Source organism: Mytilus galloprovincialis, chromosome 7 (assembly GCF_965363235.1).
Source record: "Mytilus galloprovincialis chromosome 7, xbMytGall1.hap1.1, whole genome shotgun sequence".
NCBI classification, from domain to species: domain Eukaryota; kingdom Metazoa; phylum Mollusca; class Bivalvia; order Mytilida; family Mytilidae; genus Mytilus; species Mytilus galloprovincialis.
In genome coordinates, this window is record NC_134844.1 from 16,511,377 (window position 1) to 16,532,223 (window position 20,847).

At 32.6% G+C, this 20,847-nt stretch overlaps 1 protein-coding gene and 1 long non-coding RNA gene across 2 annotated transcripts in view; both read left to right on the top strand.

Annotated features, from left to right (window-relative positions):
- Positions 1-1,492: 1,492 nt before the first annotated feature.
- Positions 1,493-20,847, top strand: part of LOC143082421 (choline/ethanolamine kinase-like) — a 56,136-nt gene continuing 36,781 nt past the window's right edge. The window contains exons 1-5 of the mRNA XM_076258078.1: positions 1,493-1,572; positions 7,341-7,399; positions 7,939-8,029; positions 9,955-10,066; positions 12,340-12,522. Of these exons, the coding sequence (XP_076114193.1) occupies positions 1,571-1,572; positions 7,341-7,399; positions 7,939-8,029; positions 9,955-10,066; positions 12,340-12,522 (447 nt within the window). The 5' untranslated portion in view covers positions 1,493-1,570. The remainder of the gene's footprint in view (positions 1,573-7,340; positions 7,400-7,938; positions 8,030-9,954; positions 10,067-12,339; positions 12,523-20,847) is intronic.
- The window catches only part of LOC143082420 (uncharacterized), a 31,076-nt gene continuing 29,819 nt past the window's right edge, over positions 19,591-20,847 (top strand). Inside the window, exon 1 of the long non-coding RNA XR_012980388.1 lies at positions 19,591-19,694. This is a non-coding gene — a long non-coding RNA (uncharacterized LOC143082420). The remainder of the gene's footprint in view (positions 19,695-20,847) is intronic.

Sequence of the window (20,847 nt, forward strand, 5' to 3'; positions counted from 1 at the left end):
ACAAAATACACCCTATAAGTCACATATCTGACCCCATCTAAGCTAGATTGTACCTTGATATTCAAATTGTATGTTGTTCCTGCTTTTGCTTGAATTAAAATGTTTATTCCACCTTTTAAAACAATGCTGTATTTTGATTGGATGAGAAACATGGTATTTTTCACGAATTTCTATGTATTGAGATTTTCTCTGTAAGTGAATTTGTCATAAATGGATTCCATGTGCCTGGGTATTGGCTAGCAAAGACGATGGCAGATGAGGAATACGATGTCTAAAAATAAACACTTGCGTTATTTCTATTATAATTAGACAAAGTCAGTGTTCTTTTTTCTGAACTGCAACTCATAAAACTGTTCCAAACGAAATATTTAGGATACAAAAAAACATTTTATTGAATTTGGAGGGAATGACGTAATCATCTGCGAACCTGTACTTTTAAAGACGTCATAAATAAAAGTCAACGGTAACGCATTGTCAAAGTCATAAATAAGGAGATATATCTATATGATCAGTGACTGTATGTACACCAAAACATTTTCATAAATGATTAAAAGGCCTATGCAATTTAACTGCGCAAATATCACCAACGGCTCTGGAATTCGTTTTACCTCCAAACCGGTATTTTTGGCAAATACCTTGTAAGCCTGATATATATATTTGTATAAAATCTAAGATTCAAATATATCATAGAAATCTTAGCATCAAAATCTCCAATAGTTTCAAATCTTCTCAAATTTCTATTGCATAAAGCTTAAAAAGTAAAAACACAAAAATACTGAACTCCGAGGAAAATTCAAAAGGGAAAATCAAAAATCGAAAGGCAAAATCAAAAGTCCAAGCACATCAAACGAATGGATAACAACTGTCATATTCCTGACTTGGTACAGGCATTTTCTAATGTAGAAAATGGTGGATTGAACCTGGTTTTATAGCTAGCTAAACCTCTCACTTGTATGACAGTCGCATCAAATTCCATTACATTGTCAACGATGCATGAACAAAACAAACATACTCAAAGAGTAAAAATGTCAAAAATAGGGGTACAACAGTCAATACTGTGTTATCATTTTAATATCACTACATAAACAACAAATGTAACAAAGAAGCACAAAAAGGCATACATCAAATTCAACATTCTCATTTTGCTTTTCCTATACGGCTGAATTTATCTATGTAAAGTCTACCCATAAATGAAAGAAGGTTTTCATTACTGGTGTAAAATTGCGCGTTTGAAATTCGCACAGGTAGACATAAAAATAATTTTGTCGTATGACGGCATACATAAATGCAGACTCACGTAAAGTAGATATAACAAAAAAAAACAGATTTACAGTAAAAATAATAAATAAAAATATTTAAAGAGTCTTTAACTGGGTAATTGTCTTTGATTTTTAATTAATTGATAGTAAATTAAAGAAGCCTCGACCTTTTGTAATCTTGAATTCGTTAAATTGAATGATGCCAACTTTGCGATTTACTTATTTTTAGATGGCTGTTAACCGCTGATATAACGGATAAAACTGTCGAGAAAATTAATTCATTTAAATTTGGACAGAACCTAAGGGATGTAATGTAAGTTTAATCTTTAGTAGGCTAAACATTAGAAATATAAGAAATACACAATGAGGGATTTAAACAAACAACAGAGAAGAAAGAGACATGGGAGATACAACATCTTTTGGAAAATGAAAAATATTAAACAATCAATTATATAAAGTACTACACAGATAACAATAATCAGAATCCGGAACAACATTGGAAAACTACAGATGAACCTTTAGAAAAAAATGCCTAAAAAATGTGTACAAAACATCAATCCAAAAACAATAGGAAACACTCAAGGACTGATCGATTGATTAATTGCTCCATCATACTAAAGATTTACATTTTCAAACACAAGTACTAATATACTAATAACAAGAAATGAACAACATACAATTACAAACTACAATTAACGCACACACAGAAAAACAAATACATTTTACATATATATGTATAAATAAAGGAAGATGTGATATGAGTGCCAATATGTCTATATGCTACATTTATTTGATTCAAATATTTTAGTGACCAAAACTGAACCTATGTTCAGATAATTTGCCTTTAAATTTACCGTACAGATGAAATATATGATCTGCTAAGCAGCACATCATGTTTCTCCAGTTGTCAGAGTTACACAGATTGCATAAAATCTGTAATGCCACAAAGTATGACTACGATTAATTCGCTATCGTTTTGTTGAAAAACGCGTACAGATTTTTAGACTTGTAAAACATCAAGAAAACATCCTTAATTGCTATTGAGCTAAGTTTCAACATGACTAATAGTTTATAATTCAAATGCGGATAGTCAATGGCAAGACATAAAAGTCTGTGAAATAAAAATCTTAAAATTGAGAAAGAATCTGTTTGAATTTCTTAGTAACAACAAAGTTCTTGTAGACACTTTATAGATTTTTTCGAAATATTTTCCTCTCTGATTTCAATTGATTCATTCACAATTTTGGACCATAGATTTTTATCCGGGATATATAAAGCCCCCATATAGCTCTAAAGAAAGGAATGCATGTCATATTTAATCAGAGTTTTTATTATTTCATATGTTATTGGACGTTTATCGGATTCGCCAAGCAATCAATGACTGAGACGTAGAGTAAATACGTGTTTATGAGTTGTATTGAACTTAGCTCTAAACAACCGTCCGAGGAGCAATAATTTGAATTTATCGATTAGTCCTTGTATAGACCATAGTCCGACAGTACTTGTACAAGATTCAGTTGGCGACCGTTTATCTAGATTTGATACAAATCGTACAAGTATCGGTGTGTTTGCTCTAACAATTTAGTTTCAGCAAAGATTAAATGTCCCCAAAGCTCACTCAAGTAAAGTTCAGTTGGTAACACAATACGTTTCCAAATAAAAGTATTTGTAATTGAATTCAAGCCACTCCGAAAAAGTCTTATACTGTATAGAGAATTTACATTTATGTGCATCTTTTTGCACGCATTTTCTGTACGATCGTATGATTTCATATAACAATCAATCAAAGGTTCCAGCATAAATAATACTTTGCTTCATATGAACCTCTGTTTCACCCAAACAAAACACATGCTTTGACTCATTATGTTTTATAGTATATTTTGATGGTTTAAACAGAAGGTGAGTGCTCTTAGTTGCGTTGTATTTCAACCGCCATGTATATGCATATCCATTAATAGCATTCAACATTTTTTGTAAACCAGATTGTGTGCCACTTAATAAAGGGGTGTTGTCCGCTAGTAGAATAGTAGGTATATGTATGTGTCAAATCATCAGCCCACAGTTTATTTCTAAAAGTTGACTTATTAAATCGTTGATAATTAAAGCAATTAGCCAAGCTGACACAACTCGACTTTGACCTACACCTTGCTTTATTTTAAACACCTGACTATTTAAACGGTTATATTGTACATGTGTAATTGCTGTCTTATATGACATATGTATTATTTCTCGATTTTATCGGTAATTCCTACATTCCATAATTTAAACAAAGGTCCGTCTTGCCAAATACGATCAAAGGCATTTTCGTTATCTAAGAATATTGAAAACACATAGGAGCAATGTTCAATATAGTACCTAATTGACTCTTTCAATGTATAAATAGCAGGAATTGATCCATGTTCCTTTACAAAACCAATTTGTTAGCCATGAGGTACAACATTGTTTATATATTCCAAAAGCTTTTGAATACGAGACAAAAATATCTTTTCTAAATATTTTATCTTTGTTACTTCCTTCATACAGTGGAATATTAATACAATATCGAAAAGAAACAGGTAGATATTCAGTTTTCAAGATCATATTAAAAGTTTAAACAAAGTTAACATTTGATCACTTGATCACCGCCATAAAGTACATGTTCGTTAGTAATACGCTCCGGTTCCGGTGCTTTTCCACACGTAAGAGTATGTATTTGTTCACGCATTTCTTCCAAGATAACTTTTTTTTCAGGTTCTGGAATAGATGCTTTATCACTTTTTTCAAAGTATGTTTGCACTTTTGACGAAACTTCATTGAAATAATTTCATTGAAACATTTAGTTGGTTGCTTAGAGTATAGATCGAAGAAATGTTCACACCATAATTCAAGTATACTACTATCGTTTGTAGCTTCAATACCATTGTATGACATCTTTGTAGTTGATTGACCCCTTTTTAGCATACGGCGTACTCGTTGATAAAATTCACCAATATCCATTTCTGTTTATAACCCAGAATTATTCCTCCTGACAAAGCTTTTCAGCGATTCGTTTCGCTTACCAAATTATCGGAGTTTTTTATAAATCAATATAGCTGAGATCAGTTTTTCCCTTGTTTTATTTTCGTTTATCCATTTACGTTCATTGCTCAAAATGACTTCCATTAAGATTTTGTTTTTTTTCTAATAAGGTTTTAAGTTCGGTTGGAATGTTCCAACTAGAATACAAGAATTTGCCGCCATATGAAGAGCGTTTATTAGTAGAGAGGAGAATCTCTCAACGTCGCCTTTTGATAAATTATCAGAGTTTGTCGCAAAGTTTAAAAGTTTGTCGATTTTGGATTGATACATCTTGAGTTCAAAATCATCTGCGTTTGACCATTTCAATGTCTTTTTATTTATGGTGCATGCATTTGACGTCCTACTTAGCAGATCAATATTCTTCTGTACAAAGACTGGATAATGATCAGAAACTTCATACGGACAATTTGACAAAATATCATTTGACAAATACTCAGGTACACACGTATAATCTAATAATGATCTTTTACTTCTAAAAGTATATTTAGGACCAAATATGCCCTGTAATAATGGTGCAGGACATAACTACCATTCATGGCCTTTACTTTGTTAGTCTTGTATTATTTTTACTTTTAGTTTCCCATTTCCATTCTCAATTTTATTTTATTGCACTTCTCATATTCCATGTCGAAAACCCGCAACATATAAGTAATTACAAAAAGTATTAAAAAAAAGTATAAATAATATAGTGTCATTAGTTCTATTGTGAGTCTGTTTGGTATTTGTTTGTATTTGAGTTGTAGGGAACATTATCCCTCCAGTATATTCCTTTTGGCCAGAACTAATTTTCTATTTCAATTTTATTTAAAAATTCATCTTCATTTATATTCAAACGTATTATGTAAGTAGATTTACGCCAACTTTCTCGCTTTTTCAACAGTTTTGTGAACGCTATATGAACACCTTTCTGTTCTGAATACGTTCTCACGGCACTACGTACTAGTTCGTATGGTTTATTGTCAAAACCATTATATAATACAATTCGGTTTGTTCGTTTTCTAACAACACCTCAAAGTATAGCTGTATCATTGTCAGTTACGTTGTTTCTATTGGTCGTACCATTTCATCATATTGGAGATCATTTTGTTAGTGTAGAGTAATCAACATAATTTTAGACTCTTTTTGTCTTCTACGTAATTATCACAATCATTTGATTTATTTTCATGAAGGACGATGTTAGGTTCCCTTGTTATCAGTTGCTTGCTGATATGTATAATGTCTGTCGATGTGTTATTATCCTGTCCAGTATTATAGAAAAAAATTCACATAACATTTCATTGCATACAGGTAAATTACCATTGGAAGTTAACCAAAATATTCTATAAGACTGAACTGAATTTCGACATATACAGTATGTTAATAAAATATTACGAAAGGCAGGCAAAATAATCTAAAAGGGAAATGGGATATTGAAATACTAATGCAAGTTTATAATAAATATACAATTAATCTGACCAAATCGGTATCTTTAACAAACGAACTAAGCCAAAGTTCAATGATTTGAACATATTAAAGTTTATGTACCATGACTGCATGGCAGATGCTTTATAATTTCCATGACAAAGTGTGAGTACTTATTCAAACATCATACCAAATATCATTGACATACCTGTAATGGTTTCCCAAAAATTGCTCTTTTAAATCACAAACTTTAATATTAATTTATAAAGTAAGAAATAGTAGAGCATCTTCGTTTTCCCAGAACAAAAGAAATGTATCAATCAGAAGGGTTTAAGAACATTTCTATGTAACGAGAGGATAAAGATATCAGAGGGGCATTCAAACTCATAGATTGAAAATAAACTGACTAAAAAAAGACAAACAATAGTATACAAGACACAACATAGAAAACTTAAACCTTAGCAATACGAACTGCACCAAAAACTGGGGGTGATCTCAAGTGCTCCTAAAGGGTAAACAGATCCTGCTCAATATGTTGCATTCGTTGTGTTGCTAAAGTTATTACAAACCGATAAATAGTCTAATTCGTGAAAAGAGAACAACATTGTGGTTACAGCATAAGGAACATGTCAGATATCATCCATGAAACGGATATTTGATAGCGTCCGTAGAATTTCAAAAGAAATTACTTCAACTTCACAATTTGCAACGCTTGGTTTGATAGTTTCCTTGTGAGCAACAACCCCTATAAAGGAAATCAGGATAGGAAATACAAGTCCGAGTTTTTCATATTTATTGAAATTTGTATACTCATTATCAAGCGCTGCTAGAATTTTGTTACCTAAAATGAAAAGTTCATAACTGGCAAGCCAATTCATCTCGTTTACCTTAAATATTTGTTTTCAACCGACCCTTATTATCAATTTCTAGATGTGAGTCAAGATAAGAAGCAGACTTAACTTGATCTGTTGTACCCTTTATTTTTTTTTGTTGATGGACTAGATGTATAGTCACCGAATTGTGAATTATTTAGTGAGGTAACACCATCTATAAAGAGGGAAGTGGAACTAAAACAAATCTTCCTAAGAAGTGCTTTATAGAGCCAGCCTCGAAAGAATAAAGGAACACGTCAGCAAGAAAATGGGGCACATTTGGTGCCCATGGGAATGCCGATAGTTTGTTGAAAAACAAGTCCATCAAACGTAACAAATATGTTGTCAATCAAGAAATCGCGCGTCTAGATATTTTCAGTTATTGAGAACTTTATGTTTGAATCAGAATGATTTTCTTACAAAGTTAATCTAAAACCTGTAGCTGCTCAAATTAAACAGGATGACCAATACAATTTGGATATATGTTTGAATTTGCAAAAATCGGACTATAATATTCAAATTAAATAAAACCAAGGTGTATATATGTTAATAGGATAGAGAAAATCAAGTATAAGAAGTAGATCCTTAAAATTGGTTGTTTAATTCCTGCTTTGGTGTACCAACTACGTTTAAGCTATTATCTAAATTACGGGTAGTGATAAAAAAGGAATGCTCTGAACAATATAATCATTATTTTATTACCTTTTTAAATATTTACATTTTTATTGAAAAAAGTTCTGGTTTTTTATAGGGAGGCAACTGCTAATCTAAAGTCAGAAGTTGTATTTTCACATAATGGGTTGACAGCAGGTAATACATCAATAGTTACTTTCTAATATTTTTCACACACAATTGTTGATATTATGGTTATTATAACTTAATCATAAACAGCAATTAAACTAATATAATAATTATGATACAATTAAAAATGCAACTATTTTGTCAAATGGTGCGCGTATTTTTTACTCAAAATTGATATTAGAATAAGTGGGGAGGGTAGATGATCATCAATAAAATTGAAACTTAAATACGGAATACCAGAGACATTAGGATATATAAGAATGCAACTAAAATGACTCCATTCATGTTGCAACTCAATACTAAATAATAAAAAAAAAGTTTAATAAAAAAATCTTTTTTGTTTGGTAAAAGGATATTTGTTAACAACATCAATTCTGTATTAAAATTTCTTAATTGATGAAAAGGTATAACATATAGCTAAATTTAACAATGTCTTCAAGGCTTCATAGGCACGACCAAGCGAGTTATTGAATAATTATGTCACCTTTTATAAATTAGATATTTCTTATTATTGCTAATCTAAACTTACGACAGTATTTTTATTTAAGGCGATATACTGTACCTTCCAGAAAAAGAGGAGACCGGCCTTCTAGCCAGTTTGAAATTGATAGATTTCGAATACAGTGCCTACAATTACAGGTAACTTTTATTCCAAATGAAGAGTTATAAATGATGAAGTTAAAATCATACCCTCGTTATTTTACGGACGCCATCACGAGTTGGTTGACCGTTATTGAATAACCATTTCACAGATGATATCGGATATGTTCCTTACGTCGTAACTACAATCCCCTTCTTTTTCACGAATGTGACTGACCGAATTATACTATTTACCGGATTTTTTTACAACATAGGGACGAAAGATACCAGAGGGACAGTCAAACTCATAAATCGAAAATAAACTGACAACGCCATGGCTAATATAAAAGACAAACAGACAAACAATAGTACACATGACACAACATAGAAAACTAAAGAATAAGCAACACGAAACCGACTAAAAACTAGGGTGGATCTCAGGTGCTCCGAAAGGGTAAGCAGATCCTGCTCCACATGTGGCATGAGCAACACAAAAGGTGCAACATGTGGAGTATAGTACTCTGTAAATAGTCTAATTCGCTAAATCAAATTCGTGAAAAGGGAACGGAATTGTAGTTACGACATAAGGAACATATCCGATATCATCTGTGAAACGGATATTCCATAACGGGCAACCAACTCGTGATGGCGTCCGTAAAATTTATAAAGGGATGATTTCAACGTCAACATTTAAATCTCTGTGATTAATAGCTTCCTTGTGAGCAGCAATCCTCTATCAAGGAAAGCACGATAAGAAAAACAAGCCTAGAACTCGATCAAAGAGATATATAAACGAAAACAAGTAAGAATACAGTGAACGAATAAGTTTGATCTATGACACAACATAAATCTCCTATTGATGAACAAAAATGTAAAAAAACATGTCAAAAAGACTTCTCTTACTTTGTTTAACATGGTGTTAAATAAAGAACTTATGCCCCACACAATCCAAAATTCAAAATACTACGAGTTTAATTGTGTGTCTGAAAGTGTTGTTCTTTTGATGGTCAGTGTAGAAGTCAAGCTTGTTGTATTCCATACACATATTTTAAAGTTTTAAAACATCTCGTTTCTTCTTTTAAATTGATTTTACCCTGATACATTATGGGACTTGTATTTCCTAATTAAAATGTTAATTATGGCATTCCTTTCATTCCAAATATATATATCTGTGCACTAGCCTTATAACAGATACATTGATATATATTTTGAGATGTAGCATATCAATTCGTGACACAAAAACACAATATGCACAGCAAATAATAAAATTTAGAATGGAAATGGGGACTTTGTCAAAGAGACAACAAACCGACTAAAGAGCGCATTCCAATCCAAGCCTACCAATGAGCCTTCAACACAGCGGGAAGTCCCGGACCAGGTGGTTTTCTGAAGTCTAACCCTAAACAAAACGCTATTGTTGGGTTTTTTTTTTTGGCATCTCAATCTTAATAAGATATCTTTATATACTATTTAATAAGATATCTTATTAATTTGTAAGATATATCGAAGAGCTTATACGATATCTGATAAGTGATCTGAACAAAATATCTTATTAAGTGAACACGATATCTTACTAAGCTAATAAGATATGTTATTGTGTTTATAAGATACCTTATTAACGTAACATGACATTTTGAAAATACAATAACTATAAAGACGGATTGTCAAATGAGATATCTGTCAAATCTTAGCATTGCAGTCCAATCCCCAGCAGTCCGATCGAAATGACCGTACTTTGTATATTCTTTTCTCACGAACACACTCGGAAATATGTATTTCCCTTAAAGGAGAAGTGTAGACTTAATAGAATTCCTTGAATCATAGATAGAGATATTTCCAAATGTTGTTTTTTTAGAACGCTTAATCGTTTAAAAAACCGATTTTTTTTAATTAATGTTCTAAACCTTTTTTGATCAATTTGTTCACTGTTGTCCCAATTTTTTTTATTATGATGATGATACAAAATATTAATTATTTGATTGTAGAGCCTACGATTTGAGTATGCTGTTTATTGAATGCTGTATTGAATACCGGGCTGTAAGAACAAAACCATGGTTTCTTCTCAAGGATACGGACTATCCTATTCCAGAGACCCGAGTGAGTGCTTCTGTTATGCTTTGTTCATTATTCGCAGTCACTTTATATCATTATCGTATCAATATAAAATAGATTATGTTATAAATGATAATGAGACGAGTGTGGTATCTGTTATATAATGAAACATTGAATCAGTGATGGTGCCATTGAAATGACATTAACGGTATATTATAATTTGATGATGAACGTCGTTGTGTTTGCTGATTTACGTATTTTCTGTCTGAAGAATAAGTGCTACTATTTATTGTAAGAATGAATTGAAAGTTTTCTTTGCTTGTATATTTCCAACCTTCACATTCAGTAACGTGTTACGGTTATACAAAAATCTATTATACAATTTGTGTGTACCAAAGGTTGAGTGTTTAATTTTTTGGGGGTAAGACGAAGGGAATTTATCAAACAGTTATTGTAATAGAACTGATTTAATTACTACTAAAATTTTAGAAATATTTACACTCGCTGGTCTTACACATTAGACAGAATTGAGTCCTTCATCAATACATCAATGCTACTCACTTTTAAAGGATGATTGCATCATCGTCAGTTCTGTGTTCATAATTATGTGAACTGTGTGGGTTTTTTTCTCTTGGGATCTTAATTTCGTCAGTGTTTCTGCTATGTTTAAGTCTTTTTACATTGATTCGTTACTTTGATCTCTATACACATATCTGATCACTCATGTCTTAATGTGTATATTATGTCGATTTTATGTTAATAGAAAACAGTATGAAAGCACTGATTTTGTAATATATATTACACAGATTTGTTTTCTCTCAATCGATTTATGACTTTTGAACAGCGGTATACTTCTGTTGCTTTTATGTATTAACACTATGGTAATCATATGTGCCTTGAAAAAATAATTTGCCTTGCCAGGGGCTACTTTCTTCGTCGAGTGTTAATAGAGTATACTTACCAGGAGACAAAGTATAATACGTTAAAAGCATGATTTCAGAATAATAAATCTATCATTTTCGTTAAAGAAAGTAGATATTGTCTTTTGTCAACAGCATCTAATGACCATCTCTTCCAACTGATAAAAAGGGTGAATTCAGATTTGATAAATATGACAAAATCATATTTATGTATGCTGAACTTCGTTTTGATATTTATAAAAATAAATATTGGTATGGTTTTAGGTGTTTGCAATTGTGTATATTTAGGTAGACCTAAAATCTGTTTAATTTCTGTTTCATTCGTTTTGAAAACCACATAGGTATATGCTATAAGTTTCAGGCGATCGAGAATACTATTAGTTAATTAGTGTGCTAGTGACCTAATACGGTATATATGGGGTCAGTAAATTCCATATGGAGTGAGAGCATAGCTCGAATCCCAATATGGAATTTACTGACCCCATATATACCGTATTACATCAAGAGCACACTATGTAACGAATTTATCTTACAGACTATCTTAACGTGTGAAATTTAGACCAGTGACCTATAAAAATGAGCAATTCAGTCTTCAATACTGTTAGCATTAAGAAACTACTTCCATTGATCCTACAAAAACAATTGCCAACGATAACAACTTGTAAGGTTTAAATGTGTTTAACGAATTTATTTCAATCTTAATCATCAATTTCTTCGTCTGTTGAAACCTTTAAGTTTTTTTCTCAGTACCGATTTGTTTTTTATAAAGGGACGTATCACCACTGCTAGCCGTGTATGTAATAAGTCCCGCCTCCTTACTAACTAATATGGAATATAAAGGGACGTAACTCTACTACTAACCGTGCATGAAATAAGCCCCACCTCCCTACTAACCTAATATCAAATATACACGGTCTTCACGCGGACGCTTTTAACCAATCACATTCCTAGAAATGTATAGGAGGTAAGATCAAGTTAAATACAGTTTAAATTTCGTAATGTATGTATATCTTCTGTTTTGTAAAAAAAATAGTAAAATGATACCAAATTAAAGTTATGATAGCATACTCAATATCAATAGATTTCCATTTAAAATTGACGAAACAAAAATGTTTGCTCCGTGGAAGATATGAACAAAAGGACATTGATATTCGAAAGTCAATTAGGAAATGTGTGTCTTTGGTGATTTTGGATTTCGTTTAATTGTCGAGGCCTATATACAAGACCATGTTATCTAAAACTATGTTGAGCTTTTATGTTCGTGGCTACCAATACCCATGAAATCGACGTAACTGATATACACCACAAATAAGACTGTATCAACAAATTTGAAATTCAAACTTGATGCCAAATTGTATATAATTCTGGAATAATCTTTCTCCGTCTGTTCCATACCAGAAACAGATTTGTAGAGCATACTTGATGGCAAGATCAAATACGGAAAATCCAACACAGGCCGACGAAGACAGATTGTTTCATGAAACTGAAATATGCGAGTTAGCTGTACATCTAGTTTGGGCAATATGGGGTGTTGATCAGCATATTAGAGGAGAAGGAGAGACAATTCCTTTTGGATATTTGGTGAGTAAAGCGTACTTCATTTGTGTATATGGTCTGGACCATATCAATAGTTTGACCATACGCGTATGGTAAAGATCACATACGCAAATACTCATATATTCCGACCATACGCGTATGGTCCGTATGTTCTGCGTGATATCCACATGAACCTCACAAATACTTGGCGCATTGTATTCTCTTTTTCCTCTTTATTTTGGCGTTTAAATGTGTTTTTAGAAAATAAACATTTATCAAATGTTCCAATTTAATGCGTTTATGCTTCATGTCATACGATTGAACAATAGCAGTTTCCTCTCTATTCATATAAGAATTAAATGAAAACAAGAAGAAATAAATATAAAAACTTATTTAACCATTGGGGAGGGGGAGGGGAAAGGCTCATGTCCCAAACGCCTGTTGTTTGACTTCAAATATAAAACATTCCACAGGATAACATTAAAGTGTTTGTAATTGACTCTAGCAAAGACAAAGTAACATATTCACCAAGATTCGAACAATATGTCAAAGACAAAGGGTTTAAACTGTGTTCGTAATCACTCAAATACAATAAAACTATTTGGTTCGGATCATACGCTGTGTGTTTCTGCGAAATAATCCGAAAAAATATCTATATGGTCTAAATACTTGTTTGGTTCAGTCTGTTAGTAAACATGAGTATACGGAAATCGTCATGACCATACGTGTATCTTATTCCTTTCAACACTACAAGATTATCGTCATAACGAATTTTATAACAAATGAAAAAAAGGAAGTCTGATTAAGATACAAAAGAAATTGAGCACATATCAACGCATTGATAGGAAAAACTTTCTATGTTATCACTTAAATACAATAAAACGTTCATTTTTTTGTGTATTAAAAAAAATAGGATTGTTTCAGTTTTCCAGTGTTTAATAGAAACCAAATCAGCACATGTTTTTTTTAGCTTAACGATAAGATGTGTCATAATAGTAATGCGACAACTTTCCGCGCAAACTTCTTTCAACAATGAGCAACAATGAGCAGATTACATACCGAATGTTAAGCTGTAAAAAGTCATAGCATAACAAAAATTGAAACAATACAGGAAGATATTAGCAATCAAAATCGAGAGAATTGTGCAAATAATGATACAAGATGGAAACGGCCTTTTTCCAAAATGGTTGTTTTTCCATTTCGCAAATACTTATTTTTCTGGAAAACTTTTTCTTTGACCTTCTTTAAGTGAAAAATATTATCATGTTTGGTGGCTACATTCTTTGCATGTAACGTATTTAATATAATAAAATAATTGACTTTCCAGGGTTTGCGCATGCGCACAAATGTAACAAAATTCACACATTAACATTTGAACTATTTACTATTTACTTGGTGCTTTTGGATTTTTAATGATATTATGAATCGGTTTGATAACATTTTTAAGGTTATGCAACAAATGCATTAATCAATTTTGCGCATGCGCAAACTATTTATAGTCTCACAGAGTGATTTGCACCCACTTCGAGAGCGAAATGATGTAAATCGAAGTTCATCTTACATACGAGGATTTGAATTTCGTAAACATATTTTGGTCGTCATTTAATTCCTTTGAAAATATATGCTCTTCTATTCAAGTAAGTGTAATTCTATGCTGCCACTGTTAGAAAACACGCCCATCCAGATGAATAGATCAAGCATTCGATTGATAAGGTGAAAAAAGTGGTTAACTTTCAAAATCCCAGCCAGATACAATTATAGCTACAGATCACACACTTTTGGTATTGGCTAAGCAAATTCAGTTGGAATGGCCAGATTTGTACGGAGAAGATAAGTTTTTCGTTATGTTTTGTTGATAATACATTGAAATGGCTTGTTTTGAAAACAATGGTGATATATTGCATGAAGGTGGATGGACTTGTGCCCTCACTGAAGCCGAAATTGCAACACATAAAACGTCATGTTACTTTCATGTATATTCAAATGAACCTAGGACTAGACAGGCGCACCAGTTAACTGCGTGTGTCTTGTGCGAATCATTAACGCAGAAAATATAGCTCATGAGTCGTTCGATTATTTGAAAGACTGGTGTAAGGAAAGAGAGTCATCTCGACCCCAGTTTATTTTTGGCGTTCAATTATAAATCTATAAGAACTGCTTGTGTCTTCGGTCGTACGCTCATTTTATGAGTCAGATATCGTACCTCACAATAGGTGCATATCAAGCAGGATACCGTATTGTTTTGGTCCAGATTGTATTAATTATTCTCTATGGTAACTGATCCATCTCCGAGATATGGCTTCCCTTCAAACGAACATCACCCACAAGGTGGCAATGGAATTTGAAAATGGTAAGTTCACGGTACGTAAGACCAGCAAGTTGTTTTCTTATATCACAATTGATCAGGCACAAAAACAGAATAATGCAATTGTGAAGGGCCGATGGTCTTTAATGCTCTTCAACTTCGTACTTTATTTGGCCTTTTTAAATTTTTGGATTCGAGCGTCACTGGTGAGTCTTTTGTAGACGAAACGCGCGTCTGGCGTATATATAAAATTTAGTCCTGGTATCTATGATGACTTTATTTGGTACCAGCGAAGATCGCTTTTAGACGATGGATGGATGGAAGTCAGTAGACTGATAGATGAATTTGAAAGATCTACTGGTTTGAGTCATTTTGAAATAGATAACGAAATTATGAAGACTCTACGAAACACAAAATAGATTTCTTTGAAAAGTATCAAAGGCTTTCTAAAGTGATGAACTAGTTTGGAAATCCATTTTTTCTTATTCTAGAACAGTCGTCAGATTTGTACAAAATTGACACTTTTGTGAGTCTTATGTAGACGAAACGCGCGTCTGGCGTATAAAATTATAATCCTGGTACTTTTGATAACTAATTAAGGAAACTGTTGACTCGGAGGCCGGTGAGATATGTATGTAAGCTCCGAGATATTAGCTCCAAACGATACAAAGATCCTTGAAGCTAAAGCAAAATGACGGAGAATATGCTTTTTAAAACCAAACCGATATTTTTTTTATTAAAGCCGTAAAATGAAACTGGAAATGTCTTTGTTAAAAAACAAAGCTGAAGAACATGAAAAGTGATTGCGATCTTTTTTCTAGACTTTTCATTTCTTGTCAAAGTAGACAGTTTGACTTGGAAGATTTCTTTATCCACGAAAACCAAATTACTCCCCTGTCTTTGTCTAAGGATGTCACTTTTAACAGTTTTATTAGATCGCAGCAAATTTGTATGCTTGAAACATTGTGCGATCTATCATTAACTGATCTAAGTTCTGACGCATTTATCGTTGGTTGGCCAGCAATGGTCCATTCCAGGCCCATCATAAACAAATATGTTTGATGATATTGCACATGATGAAAATGATGCCGTAGTGCCTTACATAATATCTTGCACCGATAAGTTTCTATGAGTAGACATTGTATTTGATGTTTACTAAATTAATAATTTAAAGGCTGGACCGAGAAAAGACCAGATGCTGGTGCTAAACGGAAAGTTGTTGGTTCCGGTAGAACGCCAATGGTTTGGGGTAGTCTCTATGAAGATGACAACAAAACGAAATGGTTTAAGTTTCTAGCCGACAGAATTGCTTCTTTAGAGACTAATAAAAATGCTTATCTTCCTGAAAGTGAGATATTCTTTGCAATTTCAATACGGATACTTCCGAGCTATCTCTTTATAACCACGGGCAATTATATAAACGTATGTTTGTCCATGATAAGCTTGCTGCTGAAAATGGTTGATAAAAAATAAATTTAAGTAGTACTGACACAGATTTTTGTAGTATTAGGGATTGCAGCTCTCGCAGTATTAGGTATGGGCAAATTGTTAATAGGTTTTTGATGGAATACAGACTTTCGATGGCTTCATGTTTATGACATATCAAATGTGTTTGATACTCGTGCAGCTGCTTTTCTTTTCTTCCATGCATTCTGTGAATGTGACACTGTGTCAGCATTTGGTGGGAAAGTGAAGAGGTCAGACATGGAAAGTATTTCCAGTCGTAACGGATAATTTTGCTCGCTTTAATTTTGAATGAAGACACAGACATGGACATCATAGAAGCATTTGCTTGCATTATGTACGGCAACGTCAACATTTTCTGCTTGCAAGGCACGATTTAGATCATTTGTCAGGAATCAGCGCACTTATGATGCTATTCCGCCTACCAGATGTTCTCTTCCGGAAACCATCAAAAGAGAAGCATATCAAGGTGGACTCAACCGGATTTATGCATTCAACAGGTTCACTTACCAAGTCATGAACACTGGGTTTGAATGAAAAATAACAATGACAGTAAGGAACCAAAATGGACTTTCTTTGGCTGCTGTTGCACCCTCAAATTCAGGAACTTTTGAAATGCGGATGCAAAAAATCTAGCGGTTGATAACTGTAAACGCTACCGTTCTTGCCTTATATGTACGCGTTTGTGTATTGGCAACTGTCAGATAATTATCAAAAATGCAACCTGTCTTTCGTAACCAAACTAGCTTTTTGAACTTAACAAAGTAAGTGATATCTTTTGTAAATTAGAAGAAAATGAAAAAAATAAAAAAAATGAAGTTTTCTACTTTTTTGCCGACAATTTGGAACCGGAAGTCACCTTTTCGTCATGTATGTATTGTTTTATCGTACTTTAGGAACAGTAACCTACGTTTTATTAAAATTTACATTGGATTTTACCTACAACACAGCTTTCAAAGGATTTACGAAACGTATCCATTTTCAACGTTTTTGCAACCAGTTTGGAACCGGAGGTCAATTTTTCGTCAATTATGTATTGCTTCATTGTACTTTCGGAACTGTAACTTACTTTGGATTATACCTAAAACACAGCTTTCAAATGATTTACGAAATGTAGCCATTTTCAACGTTTTTACCGCCATTTTGGAACCGGAAGTCACTTTTTCGTCATTTATGTATTGTTTTGTCGTATTTTAGGAACTGTAATTTTAATGTTTATCAAAACTGAATTTGGAATGTACCTATAACACAGCTTTCAACAGATTTTCGAAATCTAGCCTATTGTATATGACGCCATTTGCCAAATGAGCGGTGGCCATCTTGAGAAAATGGAAATTTTTTTAGGTCCAGCAGCTGATTTTTTTTAAGTATCGTTTAGTCAACCTTTATACCAAATTTCATGCTTGTATCACGATTTGCACAATTATTTCCATAATATCTCCCACTAAAAAAACAGAAACAAAACTTAATTATTACTTACACTGTTATCTTTTCCTCAATATTGACGTAGATGGACGACTTCACACGAAAATATATGATAGACGGGGCGATTTCAACTTCCCAATTATCAATTTCCCATTTCTCAGCAGTAACATAACCTCTGCCCCTTCGTATGGTGTTTACATATCACAATTGATACGTTATTCTCGTGTTTGTTCACACTATACGGACTTCATATACAGGAGTGTGCTCCTTACGCAGAAACTGCTGCAACAAAGTTATGAGGAGGAGAGATTAAAATTGACACTCCGTAAATTTTATGGACACCATCACGAATTGGTGGATCCATACGATGTGTCTTTCACCAAACTAACTAAGGACATTTTTACCACATGGTAGATTGTGGTTGCTCATTATGTCGTCTAATCTTTTAATTACCGAACGTGACTTATTCCCGATTGTGACTGTTTTGCTGAGTGTGAATTCGCATTACTATAAGACGTGTTACGGTACTTGTCTATCCCAAATTCATGTATTTAGTTTAAATGTTTAATGTTATATTTGTAATTTTCATCGGATTTTGTCAAATGTGTTGACGTCTTTTCTATTATATTCATGTGTTATGGTTTAAAACAAATTTATCACCGCATTCATTCATTAGATTTCATTTTGTTCAACGTAATCAGTACGATATTTTACGTTTGAAGTTAGATTCAAAACAAACCGGACATAGCTTTATAATATAGTTAATTGCTACCTTAGTTTTCTATTAATAAGTATTAATATGTGCATTGTTATTAAATGCAATATCAGTATTAAGTTCAAATATAATCTTAAATCAATCCTAATTCTATCTTATTCATTCAAATGTGACGTCATTGTTCATTTTTTGATGATCTGTTTTACAAATTTATATGACGTCATTTTTTTGTCCTTTTTTACAATTTCAAATATGACGTCACTTGGCGTTCAGGTTTAAACCTATTCGGATTTGTCTACATTTTGTGTTACAAATGTCTGGTTATATAATAACAAGGTATTAAATAAAACTGGAAATCAACATCAATTCTAGAAAACCTCCATTTCTTCTTACCTCTTAATTTCATGGTGTTAGTTCAATTATTTTTTAATTTGATGTAATTACCTTTTTTTTCTGTTTAGTTGTTTTTTTTTCATATTCAACCTATTAATTATGTTTTACATACATATTGTGCATTATAACTTACCTTAGGAAATAAATTGCAAAAATTGATAGTATGGCTAAACCTTTTCATGATTTGTAAACATGAAAACTTAGAAACTAAGCTTACTCCATGCATGCATGGACGAAGGTAAATAACGTTAACTTAGTCCATGCATGCATGGACTAACACAACAGACTTAGTCCATGCATGCATGCACTAAGGCAACTAACCCTAACTTAGTCCATGCTTGCATGGACTAACACAACAGACTTAGTCCATGCATGCATGGACGAAGGCAACCAAGGCTAACTTAGTCCATGCTTGCATGGACGAAGGCAACTAAAATTAACTTTTTTAAAGTTTAAAAAATTTATAAATGCAAAATATTTCAAAAAAATCAAATTTTTCAAAAATTAAAAAAAAAAAAAAAAAAAAAAAAAAAAAAATATTTAAAAAAAAAATTCTTTTAAAATTTAATTCTTATAAAATAAATGAAAAAAACATGAAAAATTTACAAAATTATTTTTTTCCAAAATGCTGAAAAAAGTTTAAATTCCATTTTTTTTTCAAAATTAAACAAAAAGAAGAAAAAAATGGTTAATTATCACTGTGTATCATCACCACCAGATATAGGTACCCTTGCATATAGGTATAAATGCCACATGAGAATATTCACGTCTGCCAAAAGATTAGAATGTGTTCACATTTTATTTAAATGATAAAAACTCTTCACTGAACAGATCAGTTGGAGCTGAAAATTTGTTAAACATAACCTGGACAGTAGCTGCAATTAGTTCCTGAAAGTTCCTAATCATTTAGTAGTGGTAAGTGTTATTTTAGTTTATTGTTATTATATCTGTAATAAACATGTTTACTCAGTTTAATTGAGGTCTGGAGCTGGCATGTCAGTTAACTGCTAGTAGTCTTATGTATTATTGTCATTTTATTTATTTTCTTTTGTTACATCTTTTGACATCGGACTCGGACTTCTCTTGAACTGAATTTTAATGTGTGTATTGTTATTCTTTTACTTTTCTACATTGGCTAGAGGTATAGGGGGAGGGTTGAGATCTCATAAACATGTTTAACCCCGCCGCAATTTTGTGCCTGTTCCAAGTCAGGAGCCTCTGGCCTTTGTTAGTCTTGTATGATTTTAAATTTTAGTTTCTTGTGTATAATTCGGAGTTTAGTATGACATCCATTATCACTGTACTATTATGCATATTTTAGGGGCCAGCTGAAGGACACCTACGGGTGCGGGAATTCTCGCTACATTGAAGACCCATTGGTTGCCTTCGGCTGTTGTTTGCTCTATGGTCGGGTGGTTGTCGCTTTGACATATTCACCATTTCCTTTCTCAATTTTATTTGTTGCACTATGATTTTTGCCTTTGTCTCAATAGCAGCTAACTTTTTGTATATATTGTACATGTACATGCAAGTCGTCAAAACATCAACCCAAAAATGTAAGATCTGTAAGTTTGCTTTCGCAATTTTTTTGTTCTTCCCATGCCGGAATTCTAACCCATGTTACTGAGATATTGTGACACCAAATCTGTACAATTTTTAAACACCAGAGAAGAGCAGATGATTTAAACACTTTTGTGTAATCCAGCATTATATAAGATGTTTTTGTGTCTAATGTTATAGTGCAGTTTGAGCACTCAAAAACATGTTCATTATGTCAACTGGTTGTGTTTGGTTTGCCATATTAAATGGATTTCCTTTTTTTTTGTTTTTTGCTTAAATTTGTCTATTAGCTTTCTCTTTTGAAATTAAAAGAAAACAGTTCACAAATTAGGTGTGCTGGGCTTATTTTAATTAACCTTCATCAGAAACATACAAACAAAAATTTGACAGCAAATGATGTAGATACCATTATCTTGGGACTTAATAAGCCCATGTATAACGATCTTTAAATTAAGGCTTTTGCTTATTGTTGAAGACTTCAGGTGACCTGTACTTGTTTACATCAGTG